The 27,500-nt window shown below is 38.7% G+C and overlaps 3 protein-coding genes across 3 annotated transcripts in view; 1 reads left to right on the plus strand and 2 right to left on the minus strand.

Annotated features, from left to right (window-relative positions):
* Positions 1-2,740, minus strand: part of LOC125027301 (3-oxoacyl-[acyl-carrier-protein] synthase, mitochondrial-like) — a 2,906-nt gene extending 166 nt beyond the window's left edge. Inside the window, exons 1-3 of the mRNA XM_047616282.1 lie at positions 2,687-2,740; positions 1,694-1,835; positions 1-1,204 (exon numbers count right to left, since the gene is read on the minus strand). The exon at positions 1-1,204 is cut by the window's left edge and continues 166 nt beyond it. Of these exons, the coding sequence (XP_047472238.1) occupies positions 65-1,204; positions 1,694-1,835; positions 2,687-2,688 (1,284 nt within the window). The 5' untranslated portion in view covers positions 2,689-2,740 and the 3' untranslated portion in view covers positions 1-64. The remainder of the gene's footprint in view (positions 1,205-1,693; positions 1,836-2,686) is intronic.
* Positions 2,741-3,286: 546 nt separating this feature from the next.
* On the plus strand, positions 3,287-6,920 carry LOC125027211 (cytochrome c oxidase assembly factor 3, mitochondrial-like). The gene is made up of 3 exons (XM_047616152.1): positions 3,287-3,442; positions 5,675-5,777; positions 6,214-6,920. The coding sequence occupies exons 2-3, from the start codon at positions 5,676-5,678 to the stop codon at positions 6,355-6,357; spliced, it is 246 nt and encodes an 81-aa protein (XP_047472108.1). The 5' UTR covers positions 3,287-3,442; position 5,675; the 3' UTR covers positions 6,358-6,920.
* Positions 6,921-16,663: 9,743 nt separating this feature from the next.
* Positions 16,664-27,500, minus strand: part of LOC125027088 — a 91,097-nt gene continuing 80,260 nt past the window's right edge. The window contains exons 5-9 of the mRNA XM_047615887.1: positions 19,944-20,050; positions 19,250-19,430; positions 18,600-18,824; positions 18,129-18,292; positions 16,664-17,658 (exon numbers count right to left, since the gene is read on the minus strand). Of these exons, the coding sequence (XP_047471843.1) occupies positions 17,335-17,658; positions 18,129-18,292; positions 18,600-18,824; positions 19,250-19,430; positions 19,944-20,050 (1,001 nt within the window). The 3' untranslated portion in view covers positions 16,664-17,334. The remainder of the gene's footprint in view (positions 17,659-18,128; positions 18,293-18,599; positions 18,825-19,249; positions 19,431-19,943; positions 20,051-27,500) is intronic.

The following is a 27,500-nucleotide window of genomic DNA, read 5'->3' on the forward strand; positions in this document are numbered from 1 at the left end:
GAACCTATTTGGCTGCAAAAGTCTACTCGGTCTTAAAATAATCATAAAAAAATGGCCTAGTAACTTAATAACAGGATGCTATGCACAGTGTGGCATTTGTTCCCCCAAAACCAAAGGAATTTGTTAAGGCTATTCTCCTGTCTGCCATCTGGAGCCAGGCTTTGGACTCGAGCGGAACAAAGTCCAAATCTAAGCCCGGTGACGGATCCTCAAGATTCACCGTGGGAGGAATATATCCTGCGTGGCAAGCTAGAATGGTCAGGATGGCTTCAACAGCTCCTGCGGCTCCAAGTAAGTGACCCATTGCTCCTTTCGAAGACGATATCTGAAGATTTTCTGCATGTTCTTCGAAAAGGGATTTAATAGCAGTAACTTCAATAGCATCTCCGAGAGGTGTTGATGTGGCGTGGGCATTTATGTAACGAACATCCTCTAAGCTCACTTGTGCTTCTTCAATGGCCATCTTCATGGCTCTCACAGCACCTTTTCCATCCTCTCTGGGTGCAGTATAATGGTATGCATCACCTGAGAGTCCATATCCTAAAATTTCTCCATAGATATTTGCATTTCTCTTTAGAGCATGTTCCAGTTCTTCAAGGACCAAAATCCCTGCCCCTTCCCCCATGACGAACCCCTCACGCTTCGCATCAAACGGCCGTGAAGCTCTCTCGGGGTCATCATTGAAGTTTGTGGCAAGAGCTCTCAGTCGACAAAATCCAGCAATGCCCAAAGGTGTGATACTCGCCTCCGTGCCACCACACACCATTACATCTGCACTTCCATACTTTATGAAACGAAATGCATCTCCGATTGCATGAGCTCCTGTGGCACATGCCGTGGACACACTGTGGTTTGGGCCTTGAAATGAATATTTCATGCTAATCTGCCCAGCTGCCATGTTGGTCAATATTCTGGGAACAAAGTATGGGCTGACTTTGCTGTATTTTTGCTGAAGAGCTTGACCAGTCATGAGGACATCATCAAGGTCAACCATGCCCATACCCACAGCCACACCTGTTCTTTCTTGTTCCATGGGACACTCTGGTTTCCAGCCTGCATTTTCTATAGCTTCTTGTGCTGCAACCAAGGCATATGCAATAGCAGGAGTCATTGTTCGTAGCTCACTAGGACTGAAGTGTTTGGAGAGGTCAAGCTGTCCATCTTCCTTCCCGCGAGGTACAGGTGCTGCTACACGACATGGCATCTGAAGAAAAAAAAAAGTATGAGTATGCTTATTTTCTATGTATAAACAGCATTAAAAATTGACTTGATTAAGGCACCTGTAATGCTCTGGAGACATTTTTAAACTTCGCAACTGCAAGGTATCTGTTTTCTTAAAAAAAAAAAAAAAAAAAATTCAATGAACGATTGTAATACCAAAATAGTTCTTACATCAGCATTGTTATGTCCACCTAATACAAATATTAGATCTATCATCTATTCATAATTTTTGAATACTCAATAGTTTTCTTGATGCAAAATCTTTTTCCCTTTAAATATCTATTATATTTGACATTTGAATTTTTCAAAGAACATATCCATACCAAAAGATTTGAACGGAACATACAGTAAGATAAAACAATACTCTATATCATGAAAAATATATATGATAATTTTCTGCATTCACTATAGTGTTAATCAAATACACAAACTTACACAATGTAAATCAGTTAAAATGAAATGTAAATCAAACCTGTGAAAATCTAGGATCCGTAAGAGCCGCTGTGCCCACTTTTCCTGCAGTGAGCTGTAACCAAGTGGTAGGAGCTCCCACTCCAAGAGGTGTGACCAACCCTAAACCTGTTACTACCACTCGCCTTGCGCAGTTCATCGTCCTGAAAAAGAATGAATTGATATACAAAAGTCCTACATTGCAACATGATATGAAAGTTCTAATCTAATTTCCTTTTCTCAAGTTTCTTTTCATCTATTTTATTGTTACAACACTACTTATAAATTAAAATGTTTTACAGGAAAATAAGGATTATGCACCAGTATGAATAAAACTAACCTGCATTAACTTATGTGAACAATAAAGCTCAGAATTTTATATGCACACATAATGGGAAAAGGGAAATATTTAATAAACATGCTAATATCAATAAGAAGTATTTATAACATGGCACTTAAATCCAAATATTGTGAAATTCTATATATACAGAAATGCTTAATTTTAAATTTATCTACTTCTGTATGTATAAGATATACTTAGCTGTGATGGAACAGACATGAGAAACACACGCAAAGTAACATTCAAGCTTAATCATACTAATATCATTTTTTTGAATGGGTAAGAACTTACAAAATTACTAAGGTCTTGGATAATATATGTAGTAAAATACGAGATGAAAATTCAATTCTTCTATAAGCTTTATCCAGCTTTTTAACTCTGACAGTAACTAGTAAACATAATAACGGCAACTATGATAACAAATTTAATTCACCTACAATACAACAACGAATAAAATATATCAAAATAGCTAATGAGTAGCCGGTCATATGGATCTTACAAATCAAATGCTTCCGATGCAGAAGAAATTCATCTATTTTCATCTCTTCTCGTACCTTGTCACTAACCGCAATCACCCAAAAATGCAATGAATGGAATCAATCAACCATAAAAAGCATCACACATTCCTTAAAATTCAAAATTATCCACGAATAGACGGTATTTAAGCCTCCTTACATAATTACAGCAAAATCGCCAGCTCCTGACTGTCGTCTGTTTGTTTACCTTTTTGGTCGCTTAGTCACTGACACGATTCGGTGTATTCAGTGTATTCAATTTACCATTCCCTTGCTGTTTTTTCATATTAATATAGTCTTTTCGAGATGCTGGTGCCATAAAATGGATAGGCAATCATGTTTGCTAAGTTGGGGATGCAAGTGATGTATATCTTTTTTCTAAATAACTTTCAGCGAGCGTTGAATTAAAAGTGTTCCTTGAAAAGGTTTACTCGCTTTTTATGTGCATTCATTTTATTCATTGTATTTGATTCACCTATTGAAGTTCATAATAATCCGATATTTATACGATTTCTAAAATCTTAAACTTTTATTATACCTCCGTTTCCCCACAACCCTTTCCAGAAAGACCGGTTTTCTTTACGCTCGTAGCCATCACACCCCCAAACCCACTATATTCCATCAAAACCACCAATTTCCCACAACAAAAGTACCCACAGACTCAAACAATAATTTCTAAATCCCAAATTCTGAAACAAATAGCACCACAGAATAAAAATAAAGACCCGGAGAAATTCATGTCGACGTTTCGCCATTGTTTTGATTGTGCAACCTCGAGCAGAAGACGTGAGCTTTTAACACGGGCGAGAATTTCCCTTATTTTAGCCTCTCCTGGAGCCTTCGGGGAGTTATTTATCTGCCTTTTCCACGCGTTGGAGATCGAGTTTCTGTTACTTCGGCTGCGTTTGAGGGTCGAGTGAGTTGTCTTTTGGTGTTTGGAGGTGTTAGATTTGGTATGATATGACGGTGGAAGAGAACGGTTATGTATGATCTTTATTTGGGTATTTTTAACGTTATTATTGATATTATTAGTGTTTTATCCTTTTCGTTGTTGTTTTTTTGTGAAGAGGGTGCTATGCATGTGTGGTAATTAGGTCTTCTAAGCGAAGTAGAGGTTATGTATCAGTTATAAAATGGTTGTGTAATTTTTTTTTTTTTACATAATTGTAAGTAATATTGGTAATGTATATTTGTTATGTATAGAGTTGATTTTAAGTCTTACCAAGAGCACTTAAACATTAAGACCAACTATTCTGGTATTAGTAAGTAACTATTTACAGCTGACAACCATAACAGTGACAATGGTAGTTATTCGAGTGGTAAGATCTCAAGCAGTTGCAGTTGTCCTAGTGCTTATCATCTGTCTTACAGAGGCCAACCATTCTCCAAGACATATTTTAGGGCAAGATAGAGCCTTTAGGCATCTTTGGCAATTTATTATTTAAATATGAAAGTGTTCCAAGTTCTTCTCTTGCCAAACCTAGGGGTGAGGGTTTGTTGGCCTTTGCCTGGGCACTGATAGGCATAGAGATTCATTGTCAGTTCTCCTGAGGGGCACTGCCTTGGAGGTCCAGTATGGGTCGGTGTTTGCATGATGATAGTGCCATTTTTTTATTTTAGTTTGTTTTATTCGTATGCTGTAAGTTCCCTATTACATTTTATGCCCTCAAATTGCTAGGTTACCAATAATTAGAACTGCTGTTAAGGGCCATAAAGAATTGTAAGAATACCTTTTTACTAATATTGATAGCAATGATGATGAAGCAGTTTTAATAGGAATTACCAAGGTGGTTTCTTTGCTCAGGCCAGTTTTCATAGAACTGGTATTTTGGTAAGTAGTATTAAGTATTAGTAGTATTATGCATCTTACCTATTTATTTTTCGTTTTTACTAACATAAACCTGCCATCAAGACTAGAATGTTAAAAACTTAAAAGGCATAAAATTCCATGCAGGTACAGCTTTTAAGTGTAATGAACCCATGAATGTTAGCCACTGATACCAACTATTTTGGTATTGGTAGGTAATAGAAAAGCAAGATCTCATGCAATTGCAGTTGTCTTAGTGCTTATTAGCTCTCTGGCAGAGGCCAACCATTCACCAAAATGTATTATCTAGCAAGATAGAACTTTCAAGCATCTCAGGTAATTTATGGTCAAATATGGAACCAATCCAAGTTCTTGTTTTGCCGAACCTATGGGGTGATGATTTGTTGGACTTTGCTGGAGCATTGTCAAGCACAGAGGCTAATTGCTAGCACTTGTAGGAGGGCACTGCCTTTGAGATCAAGTATGGGTCTTTATGTGTATGATGATTGTGTCAATTTTTGTTATTAGTTTATTTTTTGCTCATAATGCAATTTTCTTATATTTCATTCCTTCCAACTGCCAGGGGCAACATGATTACTTTTGTTGGTCATTAACAATTAAAACAACCATAAATAGACATCAAGTATCACAGGGACTCCAATAATACTGATATTGTTAGCAATGGTGATGAAGCGGTTTTAGTTTCTGTGCTTAGGCCAGCTTTCATAGTGCTTTCATATATATGTATGTATATATATGTATGTATATATATGTATGTGTATATATATGTATGTATATATATGTATGTATATATATGTGTATGTATATGTGTATGTATATGTGTGTGTGTGGGGGGGGGGGGGCAGTTTCCATTCATAACTTTTGGTCTTGACTCATATTGTAACTAATGGATTGGAAGTAAAATGAATATTTATTATACAGCTCTCTTACACACCACAAATTAAACATATAAGGTGGTTGACATCTTGTATTTTTAGGTTTTCATATGTGAATGTTATTTATATTGATAGTTTTATTATTGTTATTGGCTTCATGATGATTGCAATGTCATCAAAATACTAATAACAATAAATTATTAAAAAATAATTCTTTGAAAATCAAGGGAAAGAGAAAACAGGTGAGGTAAGAAGGACTAGTAATTGACTTGTGTATCAATAAACTAAAATCACAATAGACGTTGCATGTACGTACATGTCCTCACCAGCAGCAGTAGATTAAACACTATCTGCATATTATTTTCACGTTGATCATGTACTCTCATTAGTTATGATTACAAAGGAGTTAGGGAGCATATATTTATGCATTAATTACTCTTTGCAGAATGGCAGGAGAAGGTAGACAGATGCCCAAGTTGGACCTACAGAAGGACATACCAAAACTCAGCCAAACACAAATCGATTACATGAAGATCGTTGAGAATCAGGTATGTAGGTGAAATAGCCTGTACTGTATATAGAAACTGTGTGTGTGTGTGTGTGTGTGTGTGTGTGTGTGTGTGTGTGTGTGTGTGTGTGTGTGTGTGTGTGTGTAAAAGGGTTACATTCCTCCAATTTTTTTATGTAGTAGTATTGTTGGGGGGGGGGGGGTATTTTCTGTATTTCAGTTTCTCTCAATAGAAGTTTTTGATTGTTTCAGTCAGTTTAAAAAAATAATTTAAATATATCAATGAGATCAAATAAAGGTTTTATAAAATTCGCAGTCTTGCTCCTAGGCATTATATCATTTATTCATATACATGATTTTACTAATGTTGAAGATCTAATCAAAATAGGGGGAATACAAATCTTTCAACTTATGCTCAGTGAGATTATCCATTCTCGCTTCCTCTTTATTTGTTAATGCTTGTTCAAACTTTCCAGAACGTGCAGAGAGTCCAGAAACTGGCGCTGCAAAGACGGAACAACATTGCCGTGGGCTGTCTCCTTGGCGCTGGCGTTCTAGGAATTTACGCGTACTCCATCTACTCCGTCAAGCAAGAGAAATTCCTGGACGAGTTGGAGTGACACTTACCTGCTTGCGAAACTAGAGCCATGGGGTTGTACTTTCCGTTTCAGGGCACTTAGCGATGCAGTAATTGGTCATTACATGTGGTCATTTTGCTGTCTGTCTTTGGGGAAAGTGGGAGCGGAGTCGTAATTTTGTTATATGTCGGTCATTACAGAGAGCAATGGGGTTAGTCTATTTTACCTGCATTTTGTAAGGAGAAATGTCGGTATTGTATATTGGTTTTCAGTTTTCTAAAAAGTTAACGGTCAGCTTGAGCATTTGAATGTAATTTATTTGATATGTAGTGTCCTTTTGTACCTCTTTCAAGTCTGAATTATTAGCAAGAGAATTGTATCAAGTTAATACTAAAAGGATTTCATAATTATATTGAAGGTACTTGTTGATGGACATGAGGTACTCTGTAACTGCAGACAGCATTATATAGTAGCATAGGTATTTCAAAAAATATGTATTTGTGTATGACAGCTTCCTATGTCAATTATGTTGATTTGTAGATGATGGGCAACCACATCAATAAATTATGAATGTGACTGTAAATAAACGTTTTTCTTAAGAAAAAGACTTATTATTTGAAGCAGAAATACTACTTTTATGATATACTATATATATATATATATATATATATATATATATATATATATATATATATTATTGTCACCCTTTTCATTAGATGGTACATATACATAGGCAGTTTACATAATTCAAACTAATGGCATTAAGGAAAAACTAATAAGTTACAATATATAACCTAATTACACAGGCCTCATTTAAAATACACACTGGTAACATGGGGTAACTTTAGACCCTTGTTAACCAAAGAAAAGAATGGGAGGAAAACTGTATAGAATTAACTCTCCTAATCTTTGGTGCCTACATATTGTGCTTTTTACTTAGTTATAATAGATATTTGCAAAGTTTGTATTTTTTGTAAGAACTGATATTTATATGCAAACTCGTGAATTACAGGAATTTGATTAGCTGGTGAAAACTTTCTGTATACTTCCCACCATTTGATAGTGAAGCTTCTGTAATGATAATTGGAATTTTGCCATGAGAGAGATTTTGAACAAGAAAATGGTATTTTAAAAGCTTTTAAGTGAAAACCTTAGTAAGGACAGGCCACAACTTACCTAGAACAACATAGACGGCTTAAAAAGTGTTTAGTCACATATTTACCCCATTTGTTGAATTATTGTGAAGAAAAGGATTTATTTTTGCCACTGCTATTATTGTCAATAATGTTATCATAATAATAATAATATTAATAGCAGTAACAAGAACAACAATAACTTTCTTTCCAAAAAAAATCACAATAGGATGAGCAGGTGAGTTTAGGAATGGCTGGTAATGGACTCCTTGGTGACTAAGCAATTGCAAAGCCATATTATGTGAACAAAAAGGCAGTGGACAGGGTATATACCCAATGCTAAAGGAATGATATTATGAGTATACAAAGGTAGGAAAGCATAAATGATACGAAGCTTTACAGTTTTACAAGCAATTTTTATTTTCTTGGTTGGTCATAAGTTAGCAGAATACATACATGGTTACTCTACCAGTATGGGGTATCTCATTTCCCACATGAGTGCCCAAGGCCTGATTTAGTGTTCGTTGAGGAATGATTTCAGACTTGCAGATGACTCCAGCCAACATGTTTGTTCTTTCTTTGTCTTTAGTTACTGTCTCTTTATGGCAAAAATTGAGATCCGGATTTATCAGGAGTGTTGCACTGTATCGTATATCCTATTTTGGAGAGATTAAAAACAATATACATGGTTTTATAGGACACTTTTGCCGGATTCATATTTACATACCCTTTTAGAACATGAAAATACTATATAGCATGTGCTCTGAAGGATTTTAGGTACACTTTTTGAGGAGGATACTGTGCTTCTCTTATTTTTATTTGTAAATTGGTCCTTTTTTGTCAAAAGTTCAATAATCTTGCAAAAAGTTCAACTTTTATGATGGCTTTTGCTATAACAAAAATTTAAGATTTATGTCATGCAAATACCTTGTCCTGTTGGTATTTTTTGTTGACTAAAACAGTGAATATAAATCTCAAAGAGACTTACATATTTTCACCAAAAGAAACAAAACTATGCAGATAGTTTTAGAGTATCTTTTTTTCTCTATTTTTTTTTCTCTCATACTCTTTTATCTTTCCCCCTTTAAGGTCTAGGTCGTTCAGGGATATAACCAAAGTGTATGAAGAATCCCACTGTTTATTTTCCCTGACCTATGGAAAACGTGATCTTTCTTAACCCATCCAGTTCATATGGTTGACTGTAGACATGGTTTTTTTCATGTATGAAAGAGTATGAGGAGGATAAAAAGAAAATTTAATAGGTATTACAATATTCTATTTCTTATTCTTATTCTATTAAAAATATATAGGCTTTACCTCCTATCTTCAGGTTGAATCAAAAGCATAGAAAATATAAATAACTCCCAATTGTGGATAAAATAATGAGTATTATTACCTCAGGTGATGTAAAATATTGCAAGACTTGTTACCCCATTTTGTCTTTAACACTACATGTATATCAATTCCGTTCACTAAAAAAAATTATTGAACAATTTGCTTTTTGTGTTCATAGGTTCAGATCATGTGAATATATGAGAAGTTCAAATTACTGGTGACACATTAGAACTAGATACTATATGTACACACTTTATGTACACACTTTCTAAGGTACTACATGGCAACACCCAACTCTTCAGGATAATGTAATTGAAAAAAGGAAAGTAAATCTGAAATGAAAAGTCAAAAATAAAATTAATTTATGTACTGTATGAAAATGACATATTTGTGTTCTGCAAATGGCAGTCATTTTTCTTCATTATAAGAGATGTTACCTGTAAGTGAAGGTTGATCCAACTGTTTATTGTTTTTTTTCCAACAATAAATGTCCCTCCAGGGCTCTTTCAACAACACAAAGGTGTCAAGAAAGGGGATCTGAACATTATGGCATCAGTTATTACAGAAAGCATAATATCAGAAGTGTGATATGACTATTGCTGTATAATAAAGAATATTGCCCAAGCTGTGGCAAATGATCTTTGGTCGCTGGACTTGGAACTGATGTAAATACTGTTGTACTGCCCATTCCTTGAAAAAAAATAACATGAGCAGTAAAGACATTATTAAGTAAGTCAGAGAACCTTCTTTCGGCTTGAACTCAGTACTTAATGCAGTGTAAAGAACTATGTGCTGCTGGATTTTATAAATAAATTCATTTATGTATGTTGTGGATATCTCATTTGTCTTTCTTGTAAGTTTTTAATGAGGAAAAGACATTGAATGATATAAATTTGTACCTTTATTGCTGGCAAGTAGTATGTAATGGGTCATTAACACTTCCCGACCAATGATCCAGATTCTAAACACTTCAAGCAATGAGACTTTCACTTATTATTGGTCACAGTGATGAGGCAGATTTAACTCAGACGAAGGGCATGAAAAAAGGAGAATTTTTGCTGTATATATTGTGAACATAACTCTCTGAGAACTTGACTGGGCACCAAGGGAAGGAAAACTTTGCCTCTTGTGATTTCCAACAGGATAAGAAGTAATCAATTGTTTAAGTTGTGAAAGGAAGCGAAGAACAAAGGGGATGCATCTAAATCTTATATCAGCATTAGCTTGTTTGGCTGAATAGTGTGTGTGTGTGTAAGGAATGCGACTAAGATATATACCAGCTGTATATAGTGAGCCAGAGTTCTGTATAAAGAGTAGATACCTTTACAACACAAAAATGGAAATACGGAAGAGTCTAATTCACTCCAGGTTAAGAGTGTTTCTACACTAAAAAAAAGGCATACTGATATACCAATCGCAAACACGGTAGTGTGCGTGTGTACAAGAGTGAAATCTAATGCAGGTACTATGGAAAAGAATCATGAAGTTTAAACTAATTTCGTTTTAGACGTGGCTCTTGACCAGATGATGAAACTGAAATGGACCCGTTTTCGTTTCGATCGTCTTATGAAAATACTACCTCCCCATTCCCCTGCTCGTTGTTGTCGTGGGGGGAGAGGGGGGATTAGGAAGGGGGGGGGGTTGGTTTTGCGAAGTTCTAGCTTCGCCCGGGCCTTCTAGATATGGCCCGGCCTGTGTCAGCTTTTTTACGGCTGTCTCATTGAGTTGTCTGACACTCGGTGCTTACCGTGGCGGCGGGATTGCCAGCAAGCGCTCCTGCCGCCATGGTGTAAGCATTTCGCATAGCCTCTTTACCAGCACGGCGGCTGTTGTGGGCGGTCCATGTCTCAGGAATTGTGTATGGTTACAATTTTCTAGGTAGTGGACTAGTGTGGCGTTCGGCTCGCCGCAGTGCTTGCAGCACCATTCATCGCGTTCGATTGTTGGGATAATCTGCCATGCACAGTGGTAACCTAGGCGCATTCTGTGAAGAATGACTTCGGTACCTCTGTTGCTTACTTCAGAGAGTGCCAGTGGTTCAGAGCCTGTGGCGTCTGAGTACCAGCTGGCCGAGTTAGAGGTTCTCGTTTCCTCTCTGTGGAGCTGTCGTAGGAAGGTACGACCGACCAAAGCACACTTCTCCATAAGTAATTTTCGGCTCGGTTTTATCGTCATGGGATTTGGGGGCATACCCCTGCCAGCGGCGGCTAGTCTGTCAGCAAGCTCGTTCCCTCTGATGCCGATGTGGCTTGGGACCCAATTGATGATAATTCTTCTACCCTGAGCAAGAATTCTCTGTGCCATTGTGAGAATCGTGGTCAGTAGGTAGATGTTGTCTGTGGGTGAGCTGTGCTGAAGACAGTCAATGGCTGCCCTGGAGTCTGTGTGTATGACAACGTGTCCTTCCCTTAGGGACGCGTGGCCTAGGGCTCCCATGATTGCAACTGCCTCTGCCTGTAGCGAGGAGGCGTTGTCTGTTACCCTCATGGATCGCGTGGCATCCCTAGCTGCAAAGCCGGCGCCTGCAGTGTGGCTCAAGGGATCGACCGATCCATCCGTGTAGTATGTTCTACTACCCGGAGGAGTGATGGCTGCAATGACCCTGTGGGCTTCTGCCTTTAGGCTAGGCATGGGGTATAGGCTCTTTTTCATTGACAGGCTCATTGCCCACGGCGGGGCTTCGGCAAAGTCGGGGTGGGGGGAGTCCATGCCCTTAGCAAGAAGCTGTTCTTTGAGCTGATGGCGTATCAACACCCTGGCTGTATGAGACAGCCAGGAGTTGTTTGCAACGAGCTCGTTGTCTTGTTCGAGGCATCTGACTAATTTTTGTCTTAGGCTTGTGTTCCTGGGAGCCTGGATGACCTTTGACAGAAATTGTGTTGCCGTTAGATCGATTCGTGAGTCCAGGGGGAGAAGGTTTGCCTCCATCAGGAGGTTGAGAACCTTCGTCCACCTCGGGGCACCCAGAATGATCCTGGCAGCTTCATTTTGGACTGTTTCTAATTTGTCTGTGTGCTTTTTCTTTGCAGCAATTAGAGCGACTGAGGCATAGTCCACAATGGGCCGGACAGCATGTACATAGAATGATCTTAGTACTTTGTGTCTGGCCCCTATGCGTCTCCCAGTCATTGCTCTCATGACAGACAGTCTTGCTTTGGTTCGGTCAACCAGGTACTGGACCTCCTTATGGAAGGAGAGGGTCCGGTCTATCCTTACCCCAAGGTATAGGTAGTCCTTGACCCATTCTAATTCCACTCCCTGGATTTTCAGTCTTGTGCCTCGAACTCTCTGTCTCAAAGCCATGGCTTTGGATTTGGCAGCAGAGATCTTTAGTCCCGTCCTACAACACTCCTCTGACACGAGGTCCAGACAACGCTGGGCTTTATTCTGGCTGCGTGGTCCAGTGGAGGTGATAGCGAGATCGTCTGCATACGAGATGATCTGGCACCCCACTGGGAGGTTTATGTTGAGGATGCAGGACATTTAAGTGTTGAATAGGGCTGGACTGAGAACCCCACCCTGTGGCGTTCCATTTTCGAGCGGCATGTGCTGCGATAGGTGACCCTGGAATTTGACATTGGCAGTCCTGTTCCTGAAGTAGTCACCTATCCAAGCCAAGAGCTTTCCTCTGATTCCCTTCTGGATCAGGCTTTCCTGAATGGCAAGCGGACTTGCCAGTTCAAAAGCCTTCTCCAGGTCAAGGAATACCACCACAGCTGGGCCCTTGCTGATTGTGCTTAAGAGCGTGGCTAAGCTGTGTGCTGTGCCCATGCCCCTTGTGAACCCGTGAAGGTGTTCGTGCGGGGGTCCCGTTTTCCATTGAAGCCGGTTTAGTACCATCCTCTCGGCCGTCTTGGCCAGGCAGCTGAGCAGAGAGATGGGGCGGTACTTCCCCGGCTCCTTTGGTTTTGGGACGGGAACTATGGTAGCCCTCTTCCAACTCTGGGGTAGAGTGGAAGTTTCCCAGGACTTGATGATGAGTTGCAAGAGTGCACGCTCACCTGCTAGTCCTAGGTGGGAGATAATGGGGTACGAGATCCCATCAGAGCCCGGGGCTGTGTTGGAACTGGTTTTATAGGCTTTCCTTAGTTCCCTCAGAGAAAAGATAACGTCTGAGTTATCGGGTTCGGCTGCCCTTTCTCTGATCTGAGCGTGTCTGTCTGGCTGTAGACGCTCTTGTCTTGCCCTCAGCTCGGCTGGCAGACTGTTGCTGCTCGTTCTCGCAGAGAACTCGTGCGCCAGTCTGTTAGCCTCTGCTTGGGGGTCGTGATGGGTGCACCTCGGGGCTGAGCGGCTGGTAGCTCGCTTGACCCGTTGCCACAGCTCTGCAAGGGTGGTTTGGTGGTCGAAGGACTCACACCATTCCAGCCACTTTTCCTGCCTGACTCTATTGGCAGTTTCCTTGGCATCCGTGACAGCTTCCCTTAGGAGGGATAGGTTGTCAGGGGTTCTTTGCCTTCGGAATAGTTTTCGGCACATGTTCACCCTGTGGTTGACCTCCCTGATCTCGTCATTGAAGTACCAGGCGTCTTTGTGACTTCTGGACCCAGGCCGAGTTTTGGGTATGGTCTGTGAGGCTGCTTCATTAATGGCGTTTAGCAGGCTGGCTTCGAGCACTTCCACATTTTCGCTTTGTGGGGGATTGTTGCATCTCAGACAGAGGGCCAAGGCGTTTTGAAACGCCTGCCAGTTGGCCTTGTCTGTTTTCCATCTTGGATTTGGTCTTAGGATTTCGGCTGGGCCAGCATCCAAGAGGGTAGTTATAGTGCCGTAATGGTCGCTTGTGACGGTCTCATCGACACACCAGCCAATCCTCCCCACCAGAGTCGCAGTGGCCAGGGTGAGGTCTAGGACCCCTCCTCTGACATGCGTTGGCTCTTGGGTGTTGAGGAGAGCGATCTCAGGGAATGTCTCTAGCACGTCGGCTATGTGATAGCCGGCCGCATCCGGTGCCCGGCAGGGAGCCAGGATGGGGTGGTGTGCATTGAAGTCTCCCCCTATGATCACTCGGTCGTGTGCAGCAGAAGCACAGACCTGGCTGATGTCTAAGCTTTTACAGCGTGGCCGGCTGTACACATTGTACAGTTTGAGGGGCCCCCCGGCCAGGTGAACCTCGACGGCAAGGGATTCAACATCGTCTCCACAGTGCGATGCATCGGCTATTGCGGAGCAGGGGATTGTTGCTCTCACAAGGGTGATCAAGCCTCTCTTGCCAGGTGTTCGTGGCAGTGTGAAGGCATGGTACCCTGAGAAGCGAACAGTGTCCACTGTTAATGTCTCCTGGAGCATGACAATGTCAATGTTCCTTGATCGCACTACTGCTTGGAGAAAAGCGTTCTTTGCAGAGAAGCTATTGATGTTCCACTGTAGGATGCTTAGATGGTGTGTCATGATGTTACTCAGTGATAGTTACATCAGAGACATCGTCGGAGTCTGACAACTCCATTGCGAGGTCCTCGCTGGTTGAGGGCTCCTCGTCTGTTGTCAGGCTATCCTTGGGTCCACTGGGGGGTGGAGAGCCTTTGGTAGCTCTGACTTTGGTTGGTTCGGCTTTTCTCTCAGGCTTTTTCTTGGCTGGCCTTGCTGGCCTTGCCTGGGCAAGGTCAGCGTGATCTGGCTCTGGCTGCACAGATTCAGCCTGTTTTGGCTCTGCCTGTAAAGGCATGGCCTGGTTTGGAGTGGGGAGGGGAGTCTCGTCCTGGGGTGAGGGTGAGGCTGGTTTTTCTCTAGCCAGCTTTCTTCCCTTCAGGGCTGCGACAGTCTGGGTCATTGCCGTCATGGCGACCGAAACTGCCTTCTCGGCCTCCTCACTCGACCTCCCCAGGGCTGTTGCTACTGCTGTGACAACAGCAGTTAACAGGAGAGTCATATCGTCCTCGTCAAAGAGGAGATGATCATCTGTTGGGGAGGTTTTTGTGGTGCTCTTAGAAACTTTTTTCTTTAGTTTCTTTTACTGCACCTTTGGCATTGTCGGAAACTCCTTTTTGTTGGAGACATCCGGTGTCGGCTGGGGGGCGGCTTCTTTCCTCTTAGGAGGTCGGGGGGCCTTTTCGCTTTTGTTCCTTCCCCAGACATGGGTGCCCGGTGGGGCAGGAACAAAGTCTGATCGGTTTTGAGCAACCTCTTGTCGCCTGAGGGCCGCCTTTTTCCTGACAGAGCAAGTCAGGCTCCAGGCATGATGCTTCTTGGCACAGTTGGGACATTTGGCTGTTGTGTCCCTCTTTTCCTCTTTGTATGCCTTGAGGCATACCTCTGTGTTGTGTGCCTTGCTACAGACACCACATTTAGGCTTGGCTGTACAGTTAGCCTTGTGGTGACCGTATTTCTGGCACTTGAAACACCGAAGTGGTTCTGGCACATACGTTCGAAGGTTGTAGGTGCCCCAGTTACCCAGATCAAGGGTAGTGGTTGGGGCACCTTTCATGGTCACCAGGACTTGCCTGGTTGGGGTCTTCCCCTTCGACATTCGGGAAGCCTGCACGACCTGTGGGTGTGAAGCGATCAGCTCCACATCGTACGAGACTGAGAAGCCAAGTAGCACCATCTTGGTTCTCTTTTCCTCGGGACTTAGCGGGGAAAGACTCACTTTTCTCCCATCAGTTAGCTCCTTCGTTTCCCGGAGGAAATTTAAGGTAGCTTGATCTTTGGGCATTATGATCATGCCCTGATCTCGGGCGACCCGGATCGACAACCGGATTTTCCGTTGCAACTCCAATGCCCTGACCAATTGGTAGGCATTGTCGAAGCCTTCGGGTTTAGCTGGCACTTTGAACTGGGTGAAGCGTTTAGGGGGTCCCGACTCTTCATCAGAGTCGGTATCCGGCCTCGGACGCTTCGGCCCGCCCTTTCGGCTTTCGGGCTTGTTTAAGGAGGCAGGAGCTGATGCGGCTGGTTCAGCCTGCTCTCCCCTCTCAGTCGGGGAGGCCGTCTGTGAACTCAGGGGCCTCCCTGGCTTAGCTGCTGGCGGATTAGGAAGGGACTGAGGCCCAATGTAAATCACCCCTACCTTGGACCTCAGCCCTCGCCTCAACTAGTTTTACGTGGTTTGCTCTTCTCCACCTTTCCCTTTCCATTTCTCCATCCCCTTCTTCTTATCACTTATCCTGATAGTTAACTCATTTTACCCTTTTCGGCACAATACCTTACAATAGTGCTATATGACCTTTGATGTCAAGCGCATTTATTGTTTTAACATTAAACATTAGGCTCTTCCCGTTTTTAGTCTGATCATCCTGTGAGAATGCTAATCTGAGCAGAAACGTCACAGTATATACTTCCATTTTTTTCGGTGTGGTTGCGTTTCATGTCATATTGATTTAAACTTTACATTATTTGACCAAATTCAGGTACGTGTTTGTGGTTCTTGTTTTTATCTGGTTTTAGAGGCGATTCTTATACTAAAAGTTCTGTCGATGGGTGATTTCTTATTCGTACAACGAAATGCTGCCCATTTATTTAAGACGGACAATGGGGGCAAATTATTCCTGAATGATAGTGATAGGACAACCTTAGGCACCCATTGTAGATGTGGCATGTATGGTGACCAACACTGGCACTTCCTGATATTGTAGAGGTTCGACTCTTTTTTTTTTTTTTGTTTTGTTTTTGCAATAATTGTTGCAAGCATTCAGTGGAATATTTTGTGTTTTGAATATTTCTTCACCAACTCATTTTAAGTAATACAAACGTCAAAGGACTATCTGGTTTAAGTGTCTCATCACCCAGAGAAATGCTTATTCATCACTTACGATTTAACTGATGTTGAGAAAGAGAGAGAGGGAGAGAGACAAAAATATAGAGAATATAATCTCCATTTGAATTTTTCCAACCTTTAGAAATATAATTTGTAAAACATACAAAGGACTAAATAAAATATCTTGTACACATGGTATTATTTACTTGTAAGAATATAAGTCAATAACACACTCAAAATCATCACTAAACTGATGTAGATATTGTAAACCTTGACAAGACACTCACAAGATTATAAAAAAATGATGCACATATAGAATATACAAAATACAAAAAAACGACATAATGAAATCCTTGCATATCTGTGAATAACTGATATATCACATTTGAACATTAGAATTCTTTCATATTCAGAGCATTTTAAATAGACTTGGGTTTAATTTTATGACCAATGCTCAGGGTAATTAACAGACATCCTGACATACATTACAAAGAGAACAGAAAAGAAAAAAAGTTGTACTTTCACACTCAGAAAAAAAAAACGACTATACTTACAGACACGCCAAAAAGGACACAAAATATGGAATAGGCATTTACTAAAAGTTGAGGTCTTACGAAGAAAAAAGATATATATATACCCACAGCTTCAAAAATGACCTTAACCCCCTTTCATTGTAAAGGGGGAGAGGGCTATTCACACCCACACTTTAGTCTCGTCTTTTTAATCTATATTTGTTTTTATTTTCTTTCTTGTTTAGGACTCAACATTTAATTTATACAAATAACATAGTATCAGTACCAGAAATATATATATTTATATATATATGTCTATTCCCTGAAGGAGAACAAATGAATGCCATCAGCTTTCGTCCACAGTTACCGGCTCCACCTCTCCGTCGTTGATTCGTCGAGATATGCTGATTTCGGTCCTTGTTTCGAAACGGATTTTAGGAGTCGTCGGCGTGGGTCTCAGGGTCGTGGTGGCGGCCGTGGTGGTGGTCGTGGTGGTGGTCGTGGTGGTTGTGGGCCTGTTAGCACGGGTGGTAGGGCTTGGGGTGGTAGGGGCGGGGGTGAAGCGGGTGCGGAAGGGTCGTGGGGTCGTCTTGGGTGAAGGGCTCGAAGCCAAGTCGGTCGTGAAGCCGAAGAGGTCCTCGATTGGCTCCTCGGGGCTGGGTGAGCTTTCCTGTGGGGGGAGAGGGAGAGGAGGTGAGGGGGGGGAAGGTTGGAAGTGCGTGGACTGCTTATTACCATAACTTTAACAATAATACTAATGATAGTGATAATACTGATGATACTAATAATAATGATAATGAGGATATTGATGATGATGATGATGAGGATAATTGATGATGATAATTGATGATGATGATGATGATGATGATGATGAAGATGAAGATGAAGATGAAGATGAAGATGAAGATGAAGATGAAGATGAAGATGAAGATGAAGATGAAGATGAAGATGAAGATAAGATGAAATGAAGACGAAGACGAAGACGAAGACGAAGACGAAGACGAAGACGAAGACGAAGACGAAGACGAAGACGAAGACGAAGACGAAGACGAAGATGACGATGGCGACGATGACGATAGCGATGGCGACATATATTAGAAAATGATGATAATGATAATGATAATAATAACAGAAACTCACCTCGGTCGGTTCCTCCAAGATCAGATCCGGGAACTTGTTGATCGATCTCACAACGTCTTGGTCAGTGACACCAATGACGCCGTCGATAAGGTACACGATACCAAGGTTGTAGATGAAGACTTGAGACTCGATAACCGTTGCGTTGTCGATTTGTATGGTTCCGTCTGTGGGGGAGAGAGTTAGAAGGTTATGGATGTAACTGTAGGTGTGTACAGGTCTATCTATGATATATCGGTAGGATTGTAGAGTTTATATATCTAGTTGTGATATATATATATTTACATAACTATGTGTGTATGTTTTTATTTTTATGATAATAATTGTATGTGTTGTTTTTTTTTTTTTTTTCTCTCTTTTTTATGAGTATGATTCCGTTGTTTGTTATTAACAAAACAAAAAAAAAAAAAAAAAAATATTCCCATTCCCATTCCCAACTTCCCAACGCTAAACAAAACTTTTATTTCCAAGTACCAGGGTTCCTCGAGACGGTGAACGTGTTGTTGGCTAAGTTGGAGAGAGTAATGCCGTCTTGGAGGTCGTCCTCGTACAGTCGTCCTTGAACCAGGTGGTTGAGGATGAGGTTGTCCCTGAGGACCACGTCGAGCTGGAAGGGGTCGGGGGCATCGGCGTAGAGCATACCGGCGAGGGCATTGTTGCTGGGCACGAAGGCTGTGTACTTGAGGGGGTCCAGGTTGTCTGCGGGGAGAGAGAGGTAGGGGGTTAGTGTGTATATATACGATTTCTTTTTCGAGGTGGGGTCTTTATCTTGTGGTTGTTTGGGTCAGGTGAATATACAGATTGAATTAAAATTACGAAAATAAATGTACATAACAATACTACTACTACTACTACTAATAATAATACCAACATCATTACTACTACTACTACTATTAATACTACTGAATGATAATAATAATGATGATGATAATAATAATAAACTAATAATAGCAATGATAATAATAACAATAGTGATTATAATAATAATAATAATAATAACAATAATAATAATAATAATGCCAACAACATTTCTACTACTACTACAACACACAACAACTACTACTAACAATAATAACAACAACACTATCGAAACACGACGAAAGCAAATCACCGAGCTCCCTCACCATCGCTGCCGGGCAGAAGATACGCCAAGTTGGTGTAGTTCAGATACTCGGCGAAGAAGGCGGTGCGCGGGTCCTGTTCGACTCTCTCCAGGAGGTGGGAGAGGAACTGGGAGGTAGGCCAGGGACTTCCTAACAGCGGGGCGGTCTCCAGGTCTCCGTGCTGGGCGAGAAGTTCCTCGACCTGTGGAAGAGCAGAAGGGGGATTTTTAATATAGGAGGGCGGGTGGGGATGGGTAGGGGGGGGGAGGGATTTTATGTGGGATTACTTTGTATAAGATGAAAGGTTTTGTGGGATTAATTCTAGCTATGTAGGATGTTAGAGGCATTTTTTGTTTTTGTTTTTATGGGTAGAGGTTGTGTGTGTGTGTGTGTGTGTGTGTGTGTGTGTGTGTGTGTGTGTGTGTGTGTGTGTGTGTGTGTGTGTGTGTGTGTGTGTGTGTGTGGTTTGTTAATAAAATGTAAGTGCATTTGGATTCAGGAAATATATATCCTGCCTGAGTGCACTTATTCATGATCTGAAAAGATTCATTCAAGTTTTGAATTTCCTCTTACCAAAAAGAACAAAACATCATTAAGGATTTTCCTTAATGATGACCGAAAGTGATTACGAAAATTGAGAAATAATATTTCCATCCCTATCTCATTCACCAAATTATCAATCTACTTCTCATTCGTTTTTTTTTTTTTTACTTACCCTCTCATAGTCGACAAAGAGGAGTTCCTGAATGCTGTATGAACGACCTCGGGGATACACAGACTCACTCTCCAGCACAACTTCGACTCCATTGGCTAGAAGCTTATCTGCAGAAGAGAAAAAAAATACTTGAGTTAGCGCTAAATTTCATGAAAGAAAACGTACGGTAAAAAATTTCTTTTATCATTATTATTAGCTTTGTTTGTCTATTTTGTTATTTGTTATTATTTTTTTTTCGTCTATAGATATTCTTTTAGTGATGCTATGTAATGGTTTAATGTAAAATTGTCCAGAAGCTTATATAAGGGAAAAATACTTGAGTTAGTGCTTCATTGTGTGAAAGAAAACGTACTGCGGTTATGAATTCTCTCTTTTTTTATTACTATCTTTTGTCTTTATCTTTATTTTTGTTTATTTGTTTATTGTTAATTTTTCCTTCTTCTATAGATATCAATTTAATGATGTTATGGAATGCCTCGATGTACGAATTGAGATTGTAGCACAGAGTATAAAGAATAAAATGATTCCACTCAAATCATATACAATTTCTAATATATTCAAAAATCAAAAAAAAAAAAAGAAAAAAAAATCATACCTTATAATTCAGTTATGTATTTCCTTTCCCACACAATGTAATGTTGTTTTTTTTCTTTACCTCTGTTTTCACCTTTTCCCCTTCAGTTAAATGCCATAACATATACATTTCATTGGAAATAGTTTGATATGAAAGAGACTGGAAATAGGTCAGTATAAATTGAATTGGAAATAGTTTGATATGAAAGAGACTGGAAATAGGTCAGTATAAATTGAATTGGAAATAGTTTGATATGAAAGAGACTGGAAATAGGTCAGTATAAATTTAATTGGAAATAGTTTGATATGAAAGAGACTGGAAATAGGTCAGTATAAATTTAATTGGAAATAGTTTGATATGAAAGAGACTGGAAATAGGTCAGTATAAATTTAATTGGAAATAGTTTGATATGAAAGAGACTGGAAATAGGTCAGTATAAATTTAATTGGAAATAGTTTGATATGAAAGAGACTGGAAATAGGTCAGTATAAATTGAATTGGAAATAGTTTGATATGAAAGAGACTGGAAATAGGTCAGTATAAATTGAATTGGAAATGTTTTGATATGAAAGAGACTGGAAATAGGTCAGTATAAATTGAATTGGAAATAGTTTGATATGAAAGAGACTGGAAATAGGTCAGTATAAATTGAATTGGAAATAGTTTGATATGAAAGAGACTGGAAATAGGTCAGTATAAATTTAATTGGAAATAGTTTGATATGAAAGAGACTGGAAATAGGTCAGTATAAATTTAATTGGAAATAGTTTGATATGAAAGAGACTGGAAATAGGTCAGTATAAATTTAATTGGAAATAGTTTGATATGAAAGAGACTGGAAATAGGTCAGTATAAATTTAATTGGAAATAGTTTGATATGAAAGAGACTGGAAATAGGTCAGTATAAATTTAATTGGAAATAGTTTGATATGAAAGAGACTGGAAATAGGTCAGTATAAATTGAATTGGAAATAGTTTGATATGAAAGAGACTGGAAATAGGTCAGTATAAATTGAATTGGAAATAGTTTGATATGAAAGAGACTGGAAATAGGTCAGTATAAATTGAATTGGAAATAGTTTGATATGAAAGAGACTGGAAATAGGTCAGTATAAATTTAATTGGAAATAGTTTGATATGAAAGAGACTGGAAATAGGTCAGTATAAATTTAATTGGAAATAGTTTGATATGAAAGAGACTGGAAATAGGTCAGTATAAATTTAATTGGAAATAGTTTGATATGAAAGAGACTGGAAATAGGTCAGTATAAATTTAATTGGAAATAGTTTGATATGAAAGAGACTGGAAATAGGTCAGTATAAATTTAATTGGAAATAGTTTGATATGAAAGAGACTGGAAATAGGTCAGTATAAATTTAATTGGAAATAGTTTGATATGAAAGAGACTGGAAATAGGTCAGTATAAATTTAATTGGAAATAGTTTGATATGAAAGAGACTGGAAATAGGTCAGTATAAATTTAATTGGAAATAGTTTGATATGAATGAGACTGGAAATAGGTCAGTATAAATTGAATTGGAAATAGTTTGATATGAAAGAGACTGGAAATAGGTCAGTATAAATTTAATTGGAAATAGTTTGATATGAAAGAGACTGGAAATAGGTCAGTATAAATTGAATTGGAAATAGTTTGATATGAAAGAGACTGGAAATAGGTCAGTATAAATTGAATTGGAAATGTTTTGATATGAAAGAGACTGGAAATAGGTCAGTATAAATTTAATTGGAAATAGTTTGATATGAAAGAGACTGGAAATAGGTCAGTATAAATTTAATTGGAAATAGTTTGATATGAAAGAGACTGGAAATAGGTCAGTATAAATTGAATTGGAAATGGTTTGATATGAAAGAGACTGGAAATAGGTCAGTATAAATTTAATTGGAAATAGTTTGATATGAAAGAGACTGGAAATAGGTCAGTATAAATTTAATTGGAAATAGTTTGATATGAAAGAGACTGGAAATAGGTCAGTATAAATTTAATTGGAAATAGTTTGATATGAAAGAGACTGGAAATAGGTCAGTATAAATTGAATTGGAAATAGTTTGATATGAAAGAGACTGGAAATAGGTCAGTATAAATTGAATTGGAAATAGTTTGATATGAAAGAGACTGGAAATAGGTCAGTATAAATTTAATTGGAAATAGTTTGATATGAAAGAGACTGGAAATAGGTCAGTATAAATTTAATTGGAAATAGTTTGATATGAAAGAGACTGGAAATAGGTCAGTATAAATTTAATTGGAAATAGTTTGATATGAAAGAGACTGGAAATAGGTCAGTATAAATTTAATTGGAAATAGTTTGATATGAAAGAGACTGGAAATAGGTCAGTATAAATTTAATTGGAAATAGTTTGATATGAAAGAGACTGGAAATAGGTCAGTATAAATTTAATTGGAAATAGTTTGATATGAAAGAGACTGGAAATAGGTCAGTATAAATTGAATTGGAAATAGTTTGATATGAAAGAGACTGGAAATAGGTCAGTATAAATTGAATTGGAAATAGTTTGATATGAAAGAGACTGGAAATAGGTCAGTATAAATTGAATTGGAAATAGTTTGATATGAAAGAGACTGGAAATAGGTCAGTATAAATTGAATTGGAAATAGTTTGATATGAAAGAGACTGGAAATAGGTCAGTATAAATTGAATTGGAAATAGTTTGATATGAAAGAGACTGGAAATAGGTCAGTATAAATTGAATTGGAAATAGTTTGATATGAAAGAGACTGGAAATAGGTCAGTATAAATTGAATTGGAAATAGTTTGATATGAAAGAGACTGGAAATAGGTCAGTATAAATTGAATTGGAAATAGTTTGATATGAAAGAGACTGGAAATAGGTCAGTATAAATTGAATTGGAAATAGTTTGATATGAAAGAGACTGGAAATAGGTCAGTATAAATTTAATTGGAAATAGTTTGATATGAAAGAGACTGGAAATAGGTCAGTATAAATTGAATTGGAAATAGTTTGATATGAAAGAGACTGGAAATAGGTCAGTATAAATTGAATTGGAAATAGTTTGATATGAAAGAGACTGGAAATAGGTCAGTATAAATTGAATTGGAAATAGTTTGATATGAAAGAGACTGGAAATAGGTCAGTATAAATTGAATTGGAAATAGTTTGATATGAAAGAGACTGGAAATAGGTCAGTATAAATTGAATTGGAAATAGTTTGATATGAAAGAGACTGGAAATAGGTCAGTATAAATTGAATTGGAAATAGTTTGATATGAAAGAGACTGGAAATAGGTCAGTATAAATTTAATTGGAAATAGTTTGATATGAAAGAGACTGGAAATAGGTCAGTATAAATTGAATTGGAAATGGTTTGATATGAAAGAGACTGGAAATAGGTCAGTATAAATTTAATTGGAAATAGTTTGATATGAAAGATACTGGAAATAGTTTAGTATAAATTTAATTGGAAATAGTTTGATATGAAAGAGACTGGAAATAGGTCAGTATAAATTGAATTGGAAATTTTTTGATATGAAAGAGACTGGAAATGGGTTCAGTAAAAATTTTAATTGGAAATTTTTTGATAGGGAAAGGACTGGAAATAGGTCAGTATTAAATTGAATTGGAAATGGTTTGATATGAAGAGACGGAATAGGTCAGTATAAATTTAATTGGAAATAGTTTGATATGAATGGAACTGGAAATAGTTCAATATGAATGAAATTGAAAATAGTTCAATGGGACTGTCTGGAGCAATGCTAGTTAAGTTGAAGTGGAAATAATTCATTGCAAATCAAATTGCAGATGGTTAGAGTGGAGATTGTTAATTTGGAGGAATCAAACTGGAAATTGTTAATGGAAATTGTTGACATCAAACGTAATAGTTAGGTTGATATGAAGTTGGAGGTAGCAGAATAAAGAAAAAAATGGAAAGTAAAAGTGATAGTAGATTCTGAATTAAATTTTAAAGAGAGGACAAAGTGGAAACAATACTTGAATTAGAATTGAAAAAAAAAAAAAAATAGTTTATTTGGAAAATGGAAATAGATGAAAAACGGAATTTGTAAGCTGATTGTGTTTGTGCATATGTGTGTGAGTTTGTATGCCTGTGTGTGTGCCTATAAAGTGTGTATGTTGATGTACTGTGTGTGTGTAGTGTAGTGTGCATGTGTGTGTTTGTATGTTTGTTTGTGGGTGTGTGTGTGTGTGTGTGTTTGTATGCCTGTGTGTGTGTGTGTGTGTGTAGTGTGTGTGTGTGTGTGTAGTGTAGTGTAGTGTAGTGTAGTGTAGTGTAGTGTAGTGTAGTGTGTGTGTGTGTGTGTGTGTGTGTGTGTGTGTGTGTGTGTGTGTGTGTGTGTGTGAGTCAATATAACCGAGAGTGACTTAATGTAGATACACCGTTGTTCAGAAAATTCCTTCCCAGTCGGAAATCCTTTACAATACCGTATAGCCTTTTATTGCCCAACCATTCTAAGCGCCCTTGCATCCTTAACTTTCGCCAGGTCCTTTGAAGGCATAGGATGGCGAGGATGAGACAGACCCTTTTGTCAAAATTCAATAGGAATATATTTTTTGTTTTTGTTTTTTTGTTTTTTGTTTCATGACACAGCAAGGACAAATGCATTTAAGAGGTTAAGGTAAGGTATTAATAACAACAAAAAAAGAAGGAAATTTTTTTTTTTTCTTTTTTTCTTCTTCTTTTTTTTCTTCTTCTCTTTATCCCATCTTTCTGGTCTTATACAGCATCGTGGGATTAGGGAGAGACATTGGGATTATGAAGGTGAAGCGGATTTAATATGAAGGGATTAAGTATGGGACAGAAAAGTCAGTAGTCATCTTAAGATTGGTGGATGACCTCGAGGCGTCACTTAGGAATTTCCTGTGGCGGGTTTTAATAAATGAATGAATGAAAATATATATATATATTTGTACACACACACGCGAGCGCACACACACACACACACACACACACACACACACACACACACACACACACACACACACACACACACACACACACACACACACACACACACACACACACACACACACACACACACACAGTGTGAGGCTTATATATGGGTATGTGTGTGTCTGTATATGCATACATAAATACAGACATGCACTCATACATACATACATATATACACATCTATTCATACATATATACATACACATGTGCGTGTGAATGAGTTAGACACACAAACAGACAAACGAACAGACAGACAGACAGACAGACAGACAGACAGACAGAGTAGATCATATACAAACTGACATTATGATAGCTTGATCTCTTAAAAATAGATAAATGAATAAAAATAAAAATAAAAATATATATATATATATATATAGAGAGAGAGAGAGAGAGAAATAGAGAGAGAGAGAGAGAGAGAGAGAGAGAGAGAGAGAGAGAGAGAGAGAGAGAGAGAGAGAGAGAGAGAGAGAGAGAGAGAGAGAGAGAGAGAGCAGTACGATTACCACACATCTATGCAAATGCTTTCTTACATTCAATATTCAGGTAAGTTCAGCGTGTAATTTATTCAATCAACCTACACGTATCAGGTATATAAATATAGAGCTTTTTTCCTCGATAAGTAGCTCCTGTGCAGTATTAAAGTGTGATGCATGTCAGTTAAATTTTGGTGGTTTTTTATATATAATTAACAAGTACTGTCTGTTTGGTTCCTTGTGTGAGTGTGTGATAGCATTATTAGTGTGAGTGATCGGAGATTTTGATGGAGATAGATGGATAAATAGATATGTAGGTAGATAGATAGACATATAGAGAGATTGATGGATAGATAGATAGATAGACAGGCAGGCAGATAAATATTCAAACAGATATATAGATAGATTGATCGATAGATAGACAGACATATACATATAGATAAATATAGATAGATAGATATATAGGTAGACAGAGATTCAAGCAGATAGACTGATAGATAGATAGATAGACACAGACATACATACACACATATGAATAGATAGACAGACAGACAGATAAACAGATAGATAGACAAACAAATAGATATACAAGTAACACTAGATAAAAAAAATATCTCTTGCGGTTGTAGTTATGCAAACCAATGACCAGTTTACAAGGTATATTACAATATGTAATTTTTAACCTTTAAAAAGAAAAATAATTTTTTTTTAACGGTAGTAATATAAGCGTTTTGACCAACATTTCCAGAGAGAAACTGTCTCTGGTTAACGCCCGTGTTTAAGCCTCTTAAATAATTATTTTTTAAGAGTTTAGTTTAAAGTCCGGAGGCTGGGATGCCTAGAGTGTGTGTTAATTTTGTTATTGTCATTATTTTTTTGTTTTTATGGGGGGGGGGGGTCATCTCTTTCTCTCTCTTTCGGTCCAGTTTTGTCTTTGTCCATGTCTCTTTCAGCGTTTTGTTCTTCTTATTCCCCTTTATCTCTCCTCTCTTCTCTTCTCTCTTCCCTCTTTTCCACTACTCTCTTCTCTTTTCCTCTCCCAATTCCTTTCTTCCTCTCTCTCTCCCTCTTCTTTCTCCCCCATTCCTCTATTTCCTCTTCCCGCTCCATTTCCTTCTCCCTTCTCTTTCTTCTCTCTCTCTCTCTCTCCTTCCCTTTCTTTCTCTCTCCCTTCTCCCTTCTCCCCTCTCCCTGTCACTCCCCCTTACCCTCTCCCCTCTCTCTCTCCCCCTCCCTCTCCCTCTCCCTCTCCCTCTCCCTCTCCCTCTCCCTCTCCCTCTCTACCTCTACCTCTCCCTCTCCCTCTCCCTCTCCCTCTCCCTCCTTCACCCTATTCCCCTCGGAGAAAACAAACACACACGAAAAAAAAACGAAAAAAACTGGAAAAAGGCTAAAACAAATGCAAAAAAAACTCTGACGTCAGTACTTACTCGCAAGACGTTCCCCATAACTAGGTCAGGGAGGCCAGCGCGCGTCTCGGCTGAACATTTGAACATTTGGCAAGCTACATTAACGAAAAAAAGCAGAAGAAACGAGA

Source organism: Penaeus chinensis, chromosome 7, assembly GCF_019202785.1.
Source record: "Penaeus chinensis breed Huanghai No. 1 chromosome 7, ASM1920278v2, whole genome shotgun sequence".
Classification (NCBI taxonomy): domain Eukaryota; kingdom Metazoa; phylum Arthropoda; class Malacostraca; order Decapoda; family Penaeidae; genus Penaeus; species Penaeus chinensis.

What these genes read in the sequence shown, in the direction of transcription:
- LOC125027211 (XM_047616152.1), top strand. Translation starts at nt 5,676, where the DNA reads ATGGCAGGAGAAGGTAGACAGATGCCCAAGTTGGACCTACAGAAGGAC. An exon ending in TGAAGATCGTTGAGAATCAG is followed by an intron (nt 5,778 to 6,213) that starts GTATGTAGGTGA and finishes CAAACTTTCCAG; the next exon opens with AACGTGCAGAGAGTCCAGAA.